The following is an 18378-nucleotide window of genomic DNA, read 5'->3' on the forward strand; positions in this document are numbered from 1 at the left end:
AATCCCATCACATGTTAACATAACTACATTTGTGTGTCATACCTTCAAATAAAAAATGGTATTCTATCAAAAATAAACAGCTAGTTCAGCTTTCAACTCAATCACCCAAGTGATTTTCTTTAAGATAACCATCATGCTTTGTTATGCAGTAGAAGTGCTTTATGTGTATTCCCCATTTTATCATGTAGATTCCTAAAAAGACATGTACTCGAGTTGAAATTTAGTACAAGTAATAATTTTTACTGCTTAATCAAAGAAGGACATCCTTTTTTGAGAGAGAAGAGAGAACATGCGCCCATATCAGGGAGGAGCAAAGAGAGGGGGAGACAGAATCCCAAGCAGGCTCCACACTGACAGCACAGAACCCAACCCAGGGAGTGGGGGGCCTCGATCTCACAAACTGTGAGATCATGACCTGAGCCAAAATCGAGTCAAATGCTTAACCAACTGAGCCACCCAGGCGCCCCAAGAAAGACATCCTTAACTAAAACTGGTTTTTTGGGGCGCCTAGGTGGCGCAGTCGGTTAAGCGTCCGACTTCAGCCAGGTCACGATCTCGCGGTCCGTGAGTTCGAGCCCCGCGTCAGGCTCTGGGCTGATGGCTCAGAGCCTGGAGCCTGTTTCCGATTCTGTGTCTCCCTCTCTCTCTGCCCCTCCCCTGTTCATGCTCTGTCTCTCTCTGTCCCAAAAATAAATAAACGTTGAAAAACAAAAACCAAAAAACTGGTTTTTTGTCTTCCTTTTTAACTGTAAGAGTGTGGCATTGAGGAATCCAATGCCTTGATTTATGCTAGGGTGCCACCAGCTTACCCATCCTTGCTTCGAGTCATCAGTGTAAATGCAAACATAGTAAAAGTGCCAAAAAGCTGAGTGTTACTATGAATGTAGTTTTGACTTCATGGGCCTTCTGTAAGATCTGGTAACCACCCCTAAGGCACACACAGATCATACTTTGAGAACTGCTTTTCTAGATGGTCGTCTACAAACAATAAACTCTAATGCTATGGGCCTTAATGTGGTGCTTTACAGAGGGAATGGAAAATGTGTGGTTAATCTGGAAATTCAGTGAAACTGGTTAAGTGGGGTTTCTCCTTAGTAAAAAAATTTTGTGTGAGTTTTAGAATGATCTCTGACTCCAGGCTAAGAGTTTCAAAAATTGATTTGTTGGGAGTCTGTGTTTATTTCAACAGCATTTTCTAGCCTATCTTAATTTTTGTACCGATTGCATGGATCACTTCTAAAATTAAGGATCATTTTCTTTTAAGAATATTTTCCAGGTCCTCCAGAAATATTTTCAAGGCTTGATTTTATTGCAAGGTGCTATTAAACATGCACAGTGCACTGTGTTAAAAATGCTTGTTTACCCCCTCCTTTATACATCACAGCATCTTCTCTCTACTTTGTATTGCTTTTCCCTTGAAAATATTCTAAAATGATGCCTTAAACATTTTTAGGGAGAGTGGAAAGTACCAGGGTTATTATTTGGGGCAGCACTGAGGAATAGTAAAAATGGAATTTCTCTTAAAAGAGAGCCTTGATTTAATAGAGTATCCGGCTTTTTCATGAAAAAAGTTGTAGATGGAAAACAAACAGCTTTTTAAAATGCATGCTGTGTATTGGATGAATTATCATCCAAGATGCTTTTAAAAAAAAAAAATTATTCTGAGAGAGAGAGAGAGAGATGGGGGGGAGGGGCAAAGAGAGAGGGAGACACAGAATCTGAAACAGGCTTCAGGCTCTGAGCTGTCAGCACAGAGCCCAATGCAGGGCTTGAACTCACGAACTGTGAGATCATGACCTGAGCCGAAGTCGGACGCCCAACCGACCGAGCCACACAGGCGCCCCAAGATGCTTTTTTAAATTGTTACTACATGATTTATGGCCTGCCTAATTTGTGGAGATTAATGGCTCCCTATTTAATTTTTAGAATATGCTTGAACTGCTGGAAGAAATGCCAAATGGAGTTCCACCTGAAAAAGTTAAAAGTTATATCTATCAGCTAATCAAAGCTATTCACTGGTGCCATAAGAACGATATTGTACATAGAGGTAAGTATGAAAGTTTTGAAATGGACAATTAAGAAAACATCGAATGTAATGAAATATTTTACATGTTACTCTCTTAAGAATATTTCCATGGGTGCTGATGTTCCCTTTGAATTAAATACATTTCGAATGTACAGGATATGAGAACATCGTTTACCTTCCAAGTCTCCTTTTGAATTATCAAAAGGATAGACTGCAAGTTTATTTGGATATTATGGTGAGATCTCTGTATAACCAGATCTATTCTCAACTTTAGAAATGCCTTGGGATGTAAAGAATTCAACAAATGGGAACTTTGAAGCTTACTTGGGGTGAAACGAGCAAAGGGGTAGTCTCCATTGCCTTTTGGTCCTGTTGGTAGACCAGGTAATGTGAAACCACTCAGAATCAGGCTTTAAAGGTGGTCCCTAAGTCACTGACCTCCCCCATTGACTGTCACCTCTCATTCCCTCTTAGACCACCAACCTCTGGTATGTACCTTTACCTCCTGAATTGCCCTACCCATGAGTGGAAAGTGCCCATTGCAAGTTGTAGGCATGATCAACCTTGCATAAAGGTCATGATTATGCTTCCATAAACTGTTTTATTTTGTCCTTTATTGCTGTGAGGTGAGTGATTTATAGTAATAAAAGGGAAATTACTTGTTCAGCACTGTCTTTGACTCTACACCATTTATCTTCTGCTGATAATCTTGCTTGAATTCTAGAGTTTTACAGTAATGGGACACATATTGATAAAATAATGAAGCTAAAAGATGTTTATCGGAAAATGTTACAGTATCTCCTTCTTGTCTCTGAATTATCAAATAAATGAATACTACCTTTTAATTTACCTGTACAGACATACAAGGATATCCCTTTAAAAATAGTGTCACTTTAAGAATAGCTTAAAGGTCATGTGAAGAATGCCAACTTCTATTAATTATATCTAGAAAAAGTTTATATTTCTCTTGGATTTGACTTTCATACCAGTTACCATACCAAGGTTGTTGGTGTGACAAATGGATACAGAAGATGTGGTTTATATATACAATGGAATACTACTTGGCAATGAGAAGGAATGAAATCTGGCCATTTGCAGCAACGTGGATGGAACTGGAGGGTATTATGCTAAGTGAAATAAGACAGGCAGAGAAAGACAGATACCATATGTTTTTACTCATATGTGGATCTTGAGAAACTTAACAGAAGACCATGGAGGGGTGAGGAGGGGGGAAAAAAGGTTACAGAGAGGGAGGGAGGCAAACCATAAGAGACTCTTAAGGAGTGAGAACAAACTAAGGGTAGATGGGGGATGGGGGAGAGGGGAAAGTGGTGATGGGCAGGGAGGAGGGCACTTGTTGGGATGAGCACTGGGTGTTGTATGGAAACCAATTTGGCAATAAATTATATTTTTAAAAAAAGGTTGTTGGTAGTATAGGTATGTCTTCAAGCCAACCGCACATCTAGTATCTGGGGTAATGATTCTAATAACAGTGTATACTGCAATATGAGGATATTAATAAGGAACTGATTTAGCTGTAGTTCTGTGGTATTGCTGTGATTTGGTTAAGTATACAGTAAATCAATGGTTATGAATTCGCAGTAGAAACCATGATTCTGAGGGACGCCTGGGTGGCTCAGTCAGTTGAGCATCTGACTCCTGGTTTTAGCTCAGGTCATGATGCCAGGGTTGGGGACTGAGCCCTGTGTTGGGCTCCACTCTGTGCATGAAGCCTGCTTAAGATTCTTTCTCCCTCTGCCCCTCTCCCTTGCTCTCTCTTTCTCTCAAATTAAAAAAAAAAAAAAAAAAACACAAAAAAGAAACCATGATTCTGAAATCTACAGATTTTACTCCTCCGTCTTCCCTTTCTCCTTTTTCACCTCTGCCATATGATATAAATGATTGATACTCTAAAAAATAGAATTGTGAGATGTCTCCCAGGGTAGGAATTAAATAGCATTTTCTGTGTATTTCTACTTAGCTCCCACCACATCTTCAGAACATCCATGGAAAAAATGAGAAATCTTTTCTTGACTCATCCAGTATAGCTTCAGCATTAGACATTTATAATTGTGAACTACACAGAAAAGCTAAAGAGAGATATAAATATAGAAATTATATAGAAAATGACAAGAGAAATGATTTCTCTCTTTTTTTTTAAGTGTATTTATTTAATACAGAACACACAAGCAGGGGAGAAGGGCGGGGGGTGGGGGAAGAGAGAATCCTAAGCAGGCTCCACGCTTAGCACGAACCTGTCGTGGGGCTCAGTCCCACATCCCTGGGATCATGAGTCAGATGCTCAACCAACTGGGCCACCCAGATACCCCATGAACTTTAGAATATATATAGAATATATATATAGAATATATATATAGAATATATATATATATATGTATATTCTATCTCCAAAAAATTAATATTCAAACTCCCAAAATTGATGTCATTAGTATTTTATGAAGTAGATAGTTCCTTGAGACATGGTGGCCTAGATTCAATGATTCTTAAATTCCTTTCACAGATTCCATTAATACCTTTAAGATTTAAAGCAAAAAAATATTTTTGAAATTGTGGTCTGCATGCTTCTCCAAAACAAATTGAAACTTTTATGTACCAGTATAAAATGTGTTACTCTGCTTTTTGCTGCCACAGGTTTCTATTCAAATTACTCTGGATATTTCTAATTAGCTGCTGTTATAGTGATCCAAGAGTGTCAGTCAGCAGTACATGGAACAGTTTTTAACAATTGTTTCTTAATCTTCATACTTCAGATATCAAGCCAGAAAATCTCTTAATCAGCCACAATGATGTTTTGAAACTGTGTGATTTTGGTAAGTTAAAAAGAAATGGAAACTTATAAGTAGAATTAATTTAATATAACACATAGGTAGCTTTTTAAAGGCTTATTAAAAGTATTTCTTATGTTTTGACTTAAATTAGAGGAATATTCTTTTCAGTCATATATTGGAAAATTGATTGTTGGGAGAATACCCTCTTTGCATGGTGTTGTCTACCATTTTTAAAAAGTCATAATGCAGTATTTGCTTAATGAGAATGCAAAGCAAATATGTGCATGTGTGTATATTCATAAGCCCAGTGCTTAATGACTCTAGAAAAAGAATTTTCTACGAAATACCACTATGGCCTTCTGTATTGGGTAGGATAAAAGAATATTTTAAAAATATTTTTAAATGTTGATAGAAATTATCTTAGGTGTAATCATAAACACTAAAAATATGCCTATGTAAATACATGTGTATCATGTGTACGCAGTAGTTACATACCTGTACAGGTCAAAGACATTTTTAGAACAGTTCCATTTATTCCCTTTAAATGTTGAATGAATGAGATTAGTAATTGATGTCTAACATTCCAGCTCCTGGTTGAGTGTATTAGGGAGCTTTTGAGTTGTACTATCTCCTAATAGAAAATTGTGTATTGTTCTCCATATATGTATAAAAATGTATTAAGTGCTCTTAAAAATTTACATTACAATAATTCAGAAAGGTTATAAAACTATAAATTAGGGTGTTTAAGTTATAGGTCACTTTTAAAAATTCTTTTCTCTAATCCGTATGCTGAAAAATAACAACTTGACTTTTTTTAATGTTATTTTTTCATGTATTCAAATATAACCAAAAATATAATGTAAACCTCTATATGTAAATGAGACTGTGTCCTTTCATAAGCAGAAGTTAGATTGGTACCTCCAAGATGAATCAAACAAATGGGAAATGGCAGCATTCTAAGAATTCACTGTGTGAGTGACCAGTTTTGTCCCGTGTAGCTATTAGAAGCATGTGTAACTGTTTTCACCCAGTGCTTTCAAAGAATTTGAATATTAATATCTTTAATATAACACAGATAGCTTTACTTTTCTTCATACTTTGTAAGGCATATTACAAAGAAGAGTCCTGCTATATTTTAAGCATCTTAAGAAGTGTTTAGGAGAATAAAAAAGAAATACTGAAATACAGTTATTTAAAAGGAGTATTTGTGGTTCTATTTCTGGCTTCCTATCCATAATTGTGACTACCACCAAATACTGACACTTTGTGTGCCTCATGCACCCTTGACTATGCCTCCATGATTCTATGGGTTGGTGATCTGCTTAAAACCCCAAATTACTGAAATTTGTAAACAAGTAATAACTACAAAAGAGATGTCAGTGGAATGGTTAATAATAGGAAAAGAGTATTCCTGGTCTGGCCTCATTTTGTAAAGGAAAGACAATTTTTAGCGGTGAGGAAGTTTCACATGGCAGCACTGCATGTGGTACTCTGTGCCCTGTGCATCCCCAGTGACAATTTCTGAACTGCTTTTCTTCCCACAACATGAGCTCCTTTGTCTGGCTTGAAGAATTCCATTCAAAAATAGGAATATTTCTTTTAAATATGTCTTACAAAGGAGTATTAATTGGAGTTAGGGCTTTGATTTTTGCTGTGGTTTTTATTTTTTACAGTTCTGTTTTAAGAAACATGATTTTTCTACTTTTCAAAATTGATATACACCTTAATTTTTATCCCTTATTTTAATGTTCTGGTTCTCTGTGACTATCCATAATGTTTTTGGTGAGTTAGGTGGGTAATTAATTAGCTTACCTATTGGCTTAGTTTTTGGCCCCAAAACTTTTGAAAGGGTTTGGAGGGAAAATAATGATAGATTGTATAAGTAATTTAGATACCCCTAATATGCTTCTCAGTCACATTAGGAGATGAAAATAATTTTGGCCTGCTTAGTTTCCATCATCACCAACTATTTAGTTGCTTATATAATGGCTAGAACTGACCAGCAACAGTAGATATACAAATACTGTATTAAGTCCCACATGTCAGAATATGATGACCATCTGTGACAAAGTATTTTAGCTTTGACTTGGGCTCTTGTGGGGACTTCATTTTGTTTCTAAGATTTGCATTTATTGAGAGAGCTGACTTAAAAGTAGGCTCTGAATGCTTATAAAACCATGTGATAACTTCAAAAACATGGACTTCTGCAGTGTAAGGGGAGACTTTTTTTTTTTTTTTAGTGAATACACTACATATTTTAAGTGACATATGCACACACTAACCTTTGAAAATTACGAAGTCGCAAATTACGAAGTCACCGTTAATAAACAACCCATTCAGTACCAGTTATTATGTTCTTTTGATGTTCCTTTAAAATATTACTAGCACTGAAATACTTTGCCAATATGAAATTCTTTCTTTTTCAAAGTTACACCTTTGGGTTTTTCTATCTTTCAGGTTTTGCTCGGAATCTATCAGAAGGCAATAATGCTAATTATACAGAATATGTGGCCACCAGGTGGTATCGGTCTCCAGAACTCTTACTTGGGTGAGTTACCTTCCCCAAATAAAATGCCGTTTATGTATCTGCTGATCCTATATCATTAGTCTTGGGGTCATCAATGAAAGATAAGAACTTTATTTAATTAAATACCAGTTACCTATTGCAGTGTAGCAAACCACCCCAAAACTTAATGGTGTAAAACAAAACACCATTTTATTTGCTCACAATTCTGGGTGCCAATGATTTGGGAGAGTCAGTAATTGAAGTTCAGCTGAATTGTTCTTCGCCGGTCTCCATGGGAGTCGCTCAGGTAGCTACAGTCACTCAGCAGATCATCTGGAGGCCTCAACTGGGACAGACCATCTTTGTTCCATGGAGGCTCATCGTCCAGTGGGCTAGTCCTAGTTTCTTCACGTGAGAACAGAAAAACTCCCCGCAGCAAGAATTTTGCTTGTTTTTGGGCAAGCCCCAAAGTAAAAGTGGTTTTCAGGCCTCTGATTGCATGACTTTTGCCTCACTGACCAAAACACATTACATGGTCAAGCCCTGATTCAAGGGATGGAGAAATAAACTCCATGTCTTCATGGGAGGAGTGGCACAGTTACAGAAATAGGGGGAATTATTGCCTCCACCTTTGCTAATAATCTTCCACATTAAGAGGAGTTTCACATTCTGCCTGTCGGTTGGTTTGTTCATTCCTTCGTTCATTTATTCAACAAACACTTACCAAGTATCTCTTATATTTAACCACTTTGCTAAAAACATGATGTAAATATCGAACCAGTTGCCAATTTTCTTCTGAATAGAGAAATCCTGTTTGATGGTAAATGGCTATTCAAACACACACTGCACTGTTGATTTTCTCAGCAATATCTCCACATCCACCCACTTTGTGCCCATCCTTCCACTTTCGGTGCTCTTTCATTCATCTGTTAACACCAGGATAGGGTTTCTGGTAAGGTTCTTCTTTTCTTTTTAGTTTGTTTTTACTTGAGAGCCTCAGAAGGAGCCTATCCTCCTGAACTCGATCACATAGTTATGTTAATAATTCTCTACTTACCTTTGTTGTAGCATTTTCTTATTTTCCCTAGATGTATTTCCTTCTTGGGGACCATCCAAGAATGGAGAGAGAAGGCACACTCTACAAATAGAATTAGAAATGGTGGTAATGGTGACTGGTGCACTATTTATAGGTTTCATCTCTTTAGTGTGCTGTACATGTATCTGGGGTACGTGAGAAATTTAATTTTTAAAAGTTACTTTTTATATAGTAGGAATATAAATTTCTATGTTTCTTTTGTTGGCGATCATGATGACTATATGTTTAAGTTACTGAAGGTTTATTTTTATGTTCACAATTGATTTCCTACTGTCTATCAACCATCTGGTTGTGATTCTTGATCCATTGCTGACATAGAGCCTATAAGAATTATTGATATCAGTTATGGAAAGCTTTACTCTTTTTTTGAAATCAAAAGCTTGCTTTATCCTGGGAAACAAATGATGGTTAGTCACTTTATTATCTCTCTTTGTGTGGGTAGATTTTAGAATATCTTTTATTTATTTTTTTGGAGAGAGAGAGAGAGAGAGAGAGAGAGCAAGAGAGGGGCAGAAGCAGAAGGAGAGGAAAAGAGAATCTTAAACAGGCTCTTCGCTGAGCGTGGAGCCCAATGTGGGGCTTGATCTCATGAACCATGAGATCATGACCTAAGCCAAAATCAAGAGTCGGACACTTAATCAACTGAACCACTCAGGCACCCTTAGGATTTCTGTGCTAATTTTTAAACTTGGTTTTAGGAGTGATTTTCTTTTATGTTTGTCTTTGTTCCTTTTTCTGTGTACCTCTGTCTGGACTCATTGGGATGCATAGTCCATTTTCTTTTGGGAGGGATTGAAATTTGAATTTACTGGACAGATTTGCCAAAGAAATGAGTATGAAGTAGATTGTTCTTAGAACACCATCTGAGGATTCAAGTATGCTAGAGGACTTTTTGTAATATAATTTTGTCTATAAGATGGCCCCAAGGAGTTCATTCTGAGGACAGCCTTAGGGCAGACCTTCAGAGAGTATTTGTTGCCTAATAATACCTGTCAGAAAACTGCAGTTATGTTTAGAGATGTGTGGGAGTTACCAAAAGTAGATGGGGACTCCCAACTAATTTGAGCCAAATTATATATTGCTAATTAAATGATTGTCAGGTACTAGTTGAAGAACCATATTATTTGTGTCAAAGTCCCATTGAAATCAGTTGATTTTTGGGTAACATTAAGAATTTATATTTTTGTACCTCCTCAAACTTTGTCCTTGACATTCAAAATAGTTCCAGCTGCATAAATTACTCAAATTCGTTGACAGAAGAAAAACAGCACAATTTGGGTATGTAGAGATTGTCCATAGGTTTCTTCATCTAGCACTTTTAAAGAAAGGTCAGTATCCTTCCCTCCCCCACAAGCTACCCAAAAAATCTAGGTGAAGTTTCCTAATATGGTCCTTAGGTTTTTGTGGGAAGGACATGAGATAAATAAAATACCAACTTACAGTTATAATGATTTATTGTCCTAGCAACATAGTCTGTGTGGGGTTAACATTGCTTTCATTTAGAGTATTTGTTAAAAGTTTTGTATTACTGCCGTATCATTATAGCATTCTAGAATGTTATCCATATTTTTTTCAGATCCTTTATTTTGGCTTTGCCTTCTTAAAACTTGGATTATTTGTTTGAAACTAAAGAAAATATGGTTTCTTAATTTGCCACATAGAATTTGATTTAAGGCTGTAGATATTGGCTATAGATACATGTAAAATTGTTTTGGAAAAGTTAGATTTTCACGGATAGCCTCCGTTTATTAATAACAGTAACACTCCTAAAACCCTTTGATAAACTCAGATCCTAGAGGAGAGGTGTAAACCCCTAAGGAAATGGGGGCAAAAATGCTTTGAGACAAACAGTTATCACATAAAGCCCCCTATACATAGGGTACAAATAGTTTCAGATAAATAATACAGTAGAGCATAGCACACTCTTAGGTATTTGAAATCGTGACTTTGTGCAATCAGAGGTTATTCTGTGTTTGTTGTTCAAGAAGACCTGTAAGTCAGTAGTACATTTTAATAGACTGAACTCAAAAGATGGATGAGGTGTTAACTTTGTAACATTTCGAGAGCTACAGGATAATTACCTATTAAATACATTTCTTGGGAGCATTTCATTTTCCAAGTGAAGTATTAACTCATCAGACATGTGCACTGTATTAGGGTTTATTAAGCCATTCATGTTCAAAATATGCCCAGATGTGAATAGATTTCAACTTCGTGTATACTAACTAAATTGTTATTAAACTGATGGTTTTATTAGCATAGATTTATTTACTTGTGCTGTGAGTCTTTACTTGGATATCCATAAGTCCTTTTGTCAGCCTCACTTTTAATTCCTTAAAAGACACAAATGTGCTTTAAGTCATGAATCTTTTCATAATAATTTGGAAATTATTAAAACATATTTCTTCATTTTCCAAAATAATCTCTCCAATTGCTTTTCAGAGCTCCTTATGGAAAGTCCGTAGATATGTGGTCAGTGGGCTGTATTCTTGGGGAGCTCAGTGATGGACAGCCTTTATTTCCTGGAGAAAGTGAAATCGACCAACTTTTTACTATTCAGAAGGTGCTAGGACCACTTCCATCTGAGCAGATGAAGCTCTTCTACAGTAATCCTCGATTCCATGGGCTCCGGGTAAGAGGCTTTACTAAAACTCCAGATGGAGTCAATATAGCAGTATTTAAATCATTGTTCATTACACAATGGAATGCTAAGCCATCCACTGAATACTATTCCCTTTCCCATTACAATGTTTATAATCCCCATTATAATATTTTTGAAACTTATATAATATTTGTGAATTTTTTAAAGTAGTCTGAAAGTGGAAGTTGCTAATGTTTTTCCTAATTTATAAGCTCCAAATTTTTAAAACCTCTTCTAGCATATGCATTATTATATTCTAAACTTTGGTTATCTCAGAATGTTTGTCTACAATATTAAGCATCCCCCAAAGATATACAAATGTATAAATGATTCTTATTTACGCAAACAAATTTGTAATGATTTGAGGAAGACTATGAGTACCTGCATTGCACAGATTTGAAGGTTGTGTTCTAGCAAGTATTTCTTGTCTGTCTGTTGACAGTGAAACATCACATCTTCTTTTCAAACTAGTCTATTGTCTTGGGCAGCCTTTTCTAGACTTGCTAACTTTTTACAAAGCTTGTTTGTGGGGAATATGCTAAAAAGGGTCTTCAAGTATAAACTTTCTCCAGATGAGAGACCGCCAACTTGCAGAGGCACCTTATTAGAGTAGTGTGTTAGAGGCTGCTTCTCTCTTCTATCCACCCCAAAAGCTCCTTTGTAAGTTTTCAGCTATTCAGGGCTGACATGCCAGTTGGTGACCATTGTGACAGCTATAAAATAAGCTTGCCACCACTTCCTTTCTTTCTCTCAAATGCATGATTCTCAAACCATGTTTCCTTGATATTTGCACAGCGCTTCCTTTTGTCCTTTGACTTTCTGGACCTTGGTTCGTTTCACTTTGAAGAGCACCCCTCCTCGCACACGAGCGCCCGACATCGTACCCGCTCCTGTGAGGCTCATTGTGGAAGAAATGAATGAACAGAGCATATACACTTCCTCATCTCCTTTCTGCTTTCTCTTCTCTCTCTGTCTCTCATATGTCTGAGTTCTCTGAGGCAATTTTCTCTTTTCTCCTTTTATTTTTGCTTTTGTGAGGTGAAAATTAGCCAAATTATAACCGTTAATTGAGGATGCAAATACTTCAACAGTTATTGAACATTCGTTATACTAGATGCTGGAAATAATAAATAAGACTTATCCTCAGTCCAGTAGAAAGTGAAATCTATTCAGAAAAAAAGTCATAATTCACAAATTGCTGTTTTATTGAGGATACATCCCAACTCCTTCCTATAGTCCATCTCCCTTGCTTGATCCGTGCCCTTCTAGATCCCTGACCTCAGCTCATACCTTTCTCAGTTCTCCTCTCTCTTCAAATTCTTACCATGCTTGTCTTTCTTTCTCTTTGACTTCTGTAAACATTTTAAGATTTTTCCAGCTTCGTGAATTTGGGATTTGTGGCTCCATCTGGGAAGGTGCTTCTGTTGTGTGGCCCCTTCTCACTTTGTAAATCTCAGCTCCAAGAGTGCCCCTTCTCTCATGCCCCCAACGTACTGCCCCTCCCTCTTCCTAGTGTCTCCCATAGCACACAATCCTGCTGTTTTCCCTCCTAGCACTTATCTTCCTAGGATGTACTCGTGTTGTTTACTTGTTAATTATTATCTGGCTAGTTCTCAACTACTGGAGTATAAGCTCCCCAGTGGCAGAAATTACCTATTTTATCCCCATATTTCCAGCACCTATAGCAGAGCCCAGCACATCTTGTTAGGGACTGAGTGAATATTTGATCAATCGATTGAGCCAGTTTGTGTCATCACATCTCAAGCTCAACTGTATTTCCCTTCTCTCCATCTCTAATGCTTCTTTTGCCCTTAGCATCTGTTACCTGCACTGTTGACAACCATTCCTAAATGCGTCTCTCCGGCTTTCCGTCTTCCCTTCAGTCTTTTTACGTTGCCTTTGGAAGAATCTTCCCTCAAGCTACACATTCAGTTCTCTCTCCTTGGTGTTAAGAAGCCTCTACAGGATTGCTTTCATTTAAACTCCTTAGGGTAGCATTAAGAACCCCTTGCTCTTAGCCCTCCAGCCTTGTCTCCAACTCATTTCCACCACTGCTCCCTACTTGTCAGCCATATTGAACTTCTCACCAATTCCTTGATGTGTTGCTTCTACAGTGCTGTATTTTTATTTCTGTGATGCTCCCAGTACTTGCTCTACTTCCTACACAGCTCTTCCTCCTCCCTCCCCGAGACTGAGGTCAAGTGTTCTCCCTACGGGAAGCCTTTCTAGACTCCCCCAGGGAGTGGGTGACTCCCCATTCTGTACTGCGGTAGCACTGTGGTCGTGTCACCTTTGTAGCATTTGTTGCAGTTGCTTTTAAATAGCTGTTTTCAAAAAAAAAAATGTATCTTCACTGACCTGATGAACTCCTCAAGGAAACGAACTCTCCCATCCACCATCATATTCACCACACATCTACCATAGTGCCTGCAAGGTTGAATGGTATTGAATGATTGAATATTTGACCTCGGGATTTTAACATTAACTTCTGGAACATCAAGCTTGGCCTGCTGGCTGCCTGGTCTTTGCCTGGTTAAAGAGGCTCCTTGCTGGATTTTCCAAAGAGCGTGTAAACAGATGTGTCATGGTACCTGGCCTTAATAACTTACAGACTAGCTGAAGAATTAAGATGTTTGTGCATGAAATAATCGGAAAGCAGCATAACTTATAATAAAGCATGGTATATAATAAAGTACCTCATTCTTACTGCATTGTACTGTTTCCTGATACATCTCTCAAGATAGTTGAGACCATGAGAGTATTAAACATTCTGGCAAGTTAGAAATCATAGTTGTCTGGATTCACTAGAGAAAGATGTATGGAAGATTTGAAATTTGTAATGGATACTGAAGAATGAAGAGCATTTGGATTAGATAGGCCAAACGAAGGATATCTTTTCCTCATTTGTGTGTGGTCCTTTTTGTTCACAGACCTCCTCACTATAAAGTATCTGTAAAATGCTAGATGGCACATGACAACACTGCTTATAAATAACCTTCAGAGAAATTGCTGCTTCCGTGACATTTTTAAATAAACCTTAATATTTTTACAATTTAGTCTGAAAGTGTTTGTGGTGTTTTAGCTAAATTAGCTTAATCTTTTTGGAGGTTTAGCAATTTGAGGGAAATGTCATTTTGTTGGAGAATATCTGTGACAGATAGCTAAGCATGTAGGGCGTGTGACCTGTCACTTCCTTGAAACAAACTCACCAGCGACCAGTCTGCTGTTACTGGCATTTTGATTCAGTTGTGTAGAGACGGGAAAGCCGGCAAGATATTGCTCTAATGGTATGCTTTATTTTGAAAAAGTTAGCAATTGATGTCCCATAGTCTAGGGCATAGACTCTTGGAGTTAGACTGCTGGGGATCAAAGCCCGACTCCATATTTACTACATGAATGACTTCGGCAAGTTTCTTGTGCCTGTGTTCTTCATGTATAAAATGCTGATAAAAGAAGTACTATCCGATGGAACTGTTGTGAAGATGAAATGTTATATGTAAAATGTGCATACCAGTGCCTGGTACATAGTAAGTGGTCAGGAAAGAGGTACTCAAATAGGAAGGAAGGGAGGGAGGGAGGGAGACTGGCTACTCATTGGGATATAATTTAAACTTCTATGGTTGGGTTTTGGTTATTTATGGAATTATCACATGAGAATAGATTTCATTCAAAAGCACATAAAGTAATTTTTTAAACTTAGGAGTTTGGTCATTTTTTTTATCATAATATTTTTGATACCTTTTGACTCTGCAATAATTTTCTTACCAGTGAAATGTTACTTCTGGAGAAAAAAAGGGATATCTGGTAGCATAAGATAGACCTCATAAGCAAAATATTAACTAAAATGTAGCAGTACCTAGTTGTTTATCACAGTGTGACAGGTGTGTCTCTCTTTGGGCTGATATTCAATGTTCCAACAACATCCACAAGAACCTCTGTACCTCTCTTGAGAGAGGTGCCTAGGTTCAGAAAGAGTGTGGGTTTGGATTGCAGCCCTGGGTGCAAATATTAGTTCTGCTTTTTAATTATGTAACTTGCCTTGAACCAGTTTTTTGAACTTTGTGAGTGTCACCTTCTTCATCTCTAAAATAAGAATTGCTAAAATGCCTTGTATAGCATCACTTCCCTCCGTAATCACTTATAGGTTATTGCCTGTGTGTCTGTGTTAAGTTCATGTTATTCCTTCCACTTCCTCTATCTGGGGTGCTGTCCTACTTTTCTCTGTCCTCCCATTTTTCTTATCTTTCAAAAATTACTTCAAATATTATCTGTGGATTCATTTTTTCCTCCAGCTGCAAACCACCTTGGTCTCTCCTTTCTCTGAGCTTCAAATAGAATTTTTGGCTGCACACTTCAGTGCTGAGTGCTGTTCCAGCCAGACTGTGGGTTGCTTAAGTGCGAGGTTTAGGTCTGACCCATATGCTGTATCTCCTGCCATACCTAGCACAGTATGCAGATAATGTCATAATCACTACTTAAGTGCCTTGTTTGAGTTTTCCTCCATAACTAGTCCTCCCATCCACTTATTTTAACATGTTTACAGATTCCAGTACTTTGAAATGTTCTTATGTTGGTATAAAGGAAATATGTATTGAAAGCAAAGTAGCCTTCCCATTGCAAGAGAGTACATGGTATTGGGCTCTAATACTTTCTCATCCAGTCGGATATTGCAGAATGTGAGGTGGCAGAGAGGACAGAGCACCTAAATAAATGTGACTTCTTCCCTCATTTTATTTAAAAATTCATTTGTTAACCTAGGAGCCTCTTTGCTTTCTGTTCCAACTTATATAAAGGAAGGAATTGAAAACAGGTCATTAAAAGAGTATTTTAAATTTTTTTTTTTTTTCAACGTTTTTTATTTTATTTTTGGGACAGAGAGAGACAGAGCATGAACGGGGGAGGGGCAGAGAGAGAGGGAGACACAGAATCGGAAACAGGCTCCAGGCTCTGAGCCATCAGCCCAGAGCCTGACGCGGGGCTCGAACTCACGGACCGCGAGATCGTGACCTGGCTGAAGTCGGACGCTTAACCGACTGCGCCACCCAGGCGCCCCTAAAAGAGTATTTTAAAAGCAATGATAGAACGTGGGTCCAAATTCACTATTTTTATTTCTGTGGCCTTTCAGGCCCTGGCCTCTCTGCCTTTTCCTCTTTTTCTTTTTCTTTTTTTTTTTTTAACTTCTCTAATTTTCAGGAGTAAATGATGTTGTAAAAAAGACTTAAGAATTGTCTATGTAAGCAAATTCTGTATAAACTATATTGTAACTAAATTGTATAAACAGACAGTACTGTATAAACTGTATAAATACAGTCTCAAAATTTTATAGTTAGGTTTATTTTACATGCTTCATTGACTAGATTTAATACCGTCTTTCACCTGCGATTTTTCCCATTATTTAGCACCTGGTCCTATTAACCCATACCTCAAATACATAGACACAAAACTAATAGATAAAATAAACTTGACTTTGGCACTAGGGCAGAAACTCCTGTTCTTTTGCTGCCTTTGCCGGTGCTCGCAGCACATGCACACACCTTCCCTTCCCTGTGCTAACTCTCCTCTTGTGTCATTCTTACAGTTTCCAGCTGTTAACCATCCTCAGACATTGGAGAGAAGATACCTTGGAATTTTAAATAGCGTCTTACTTGACTTAATGAAGGTGGGACAAGTTGATGTCTCTATAAAATGTCTTTTGGTTTGTGGGGTTTTTTTTGTGTCTGCACATGACCGGAGCCTGCTTTTGTGAAATACCACACATTTTGTTAATAGTGCATGATAGTGAATCATGGGGGACTATGTTATGTTAAAAACATGCAGTTTATTTAAAATAGCAGCAGTACCCGGTATTGTAACTTTCCATCTAGACAGGACCATGAGATACCTCAATCGTATGCCTAAAATGGGTAGAATAAAAACAATTTAATTTTTTTTATGTTTATTTATTTTTGAGAGAGAAAGGAGAGAGAGAGAGAGAGACAGACAGACAGACAGACAGACAGACAGACAAAGACAAACAGAGCAGAGAGAGAGAGAGAGAGAGAGACAGACAGACAGACAAATACAAACAGAGCATAAGCAGGGGAGGGGCAGAGAGAGAGGGAAACACAGAATCTGAAGAAGGCTCCAGGCTCTGAGCTGTCAGCACAGAGCCCGATTCAGGGCTCGAACCCACGAACCGAGGGATCGTGACCTGAGCTGAAGTCGGACACTTAACCGACTAAGCTACCCAGGCGCCCCTAGAATAAAAACAGTTTAAATATAAATGATAAATAATGTAAAAATTTATTCAGCATTGAAGAGCTGCTCAGGCATAAAGTTTCAAAACAAATTTTAAAATGAATGTTGAAAGAAAAGAAGTTCTGACTTTTTTAACATGATCTTTAAGGCCTCTCATAAGATTATTTTGTCAGTGAATGTAGTTCTGCCCTTTTTCAAATTTGGCCTCTTCTGTCCCTGATGGAGAGGCTCTTTCTGACCCTTTTTGACACAGCAGGATCACTGCTCTTACCACACCTGAGCATGCCTTCTCATGCTTGTGCCCCTGTCCTGAAGGTTTTCCTGTTCTGGACTCCCGGAAGCATTCTCACAGTTTTTTGTTCAAGGTTTTCTTCCCCAGTAGACAGCCCCTTGAGCAAGAACTAGTTTCTCCTATTTCTCTAGCTTTCATTGCAGCCAGCCAGTGCATAAGCAGGTGCTGGTTGTTTGATAGTAGACCTTCAAAAAACATTTGTTAATGGATCATTTTTATTTTATGCCCATTTACTTAATTGTTCAAAATCAGAAAGATTACACTGTGCATAGTCTTTAAAGGTATACTTAGCACAGTTGAAAATTGCTGAGCAGCATTCTCAGAACTTTGCTGTGCTTTAAATTATGTTCATCTCTCTCCTAAGGAACACTGTACAGACTGGTGTGGGGGCTGTGGGGTGGGGGGCATGGCTTTTGGAAAGGCCACATACCACATAACCTTTTGTAGAGATAATATTCATTAACTTATAAAGGCTTTCAAAAATCTCATAGTGAAGAAGCATTTCTGTCTCGCTCAACTTTTCCCAAATTTAATTAAATGCTGAATACTTAAAAAAAAAAAACTGGGGCGCCTGGGTGGCGCAGTCGGTTAAGCGTACAACTTCAGCCAGGTCACGATCTCGCGGTCCGGGAGTTCGAGCCCCGCGTCGGGCTCTGGGCTGATGGCTCAGAGCCTGGAGCCTGTTTCCGATTCTGTGTCTCCCTCTCTCTCTGCCCCTCCCCCGTTCATGCTCTGTCTCTCTCTGTCCCAAAAATAAATAAACGTTGAAAAAAAATTAAAAAAAAAAAAAA

At 37.9% G+C, this 18378-nt stretch overlaps 1 protein-coding gene across 1 annotated transcript in view; it reads left to right on the forward strand.

Annotated features, from left to right (window-relative positions):
• CDKL5 (cyclin dependent kinase like 5) overlaps window positions 1-18378 on the forward strand; it is a 195826-nt gene that overhangs the window by 142074 nt on the left and 35374 nt on the right. The window contains exons 6-10 of the mRNA XM_040468278.1: window positions 1927-2047; window positions 4798-4857; window positions 7273-7363; window positions 10860-11049; window positions 16637-16801. Of these exons, the coding sequence (XP_040324212.1) occupies window positions 1927-2047; window positions 4798-4857; window positions 7273-7363; window positions 10860-11049; window positions 16637-16801 (627 nt within the window). The remainder of the gene's footprint in view (window positions 1-1926; window positions 2048-4797; window positions 4858-7272; window positions 7364-10859; window positions 11050-16636; window positions 16802-18378) is intronic.

The sequence above is a fragment of the Herpailurus yagouaroundi genome, unplaced genomic scaffold (assembly GCF_014898765.1).
Source record: "Herpailurus yagouaroundi ecotype Mexico unplaced genomic scaffold, PumYag 67690, whole genome shotgun sequence".
Classification (NCBI taxonomy): Eukaryota; Metazoa; Chordata; class Mammalia; order Carnivora; family Felidae; genus Herpailurus; species Herpailurus yagouaroundi.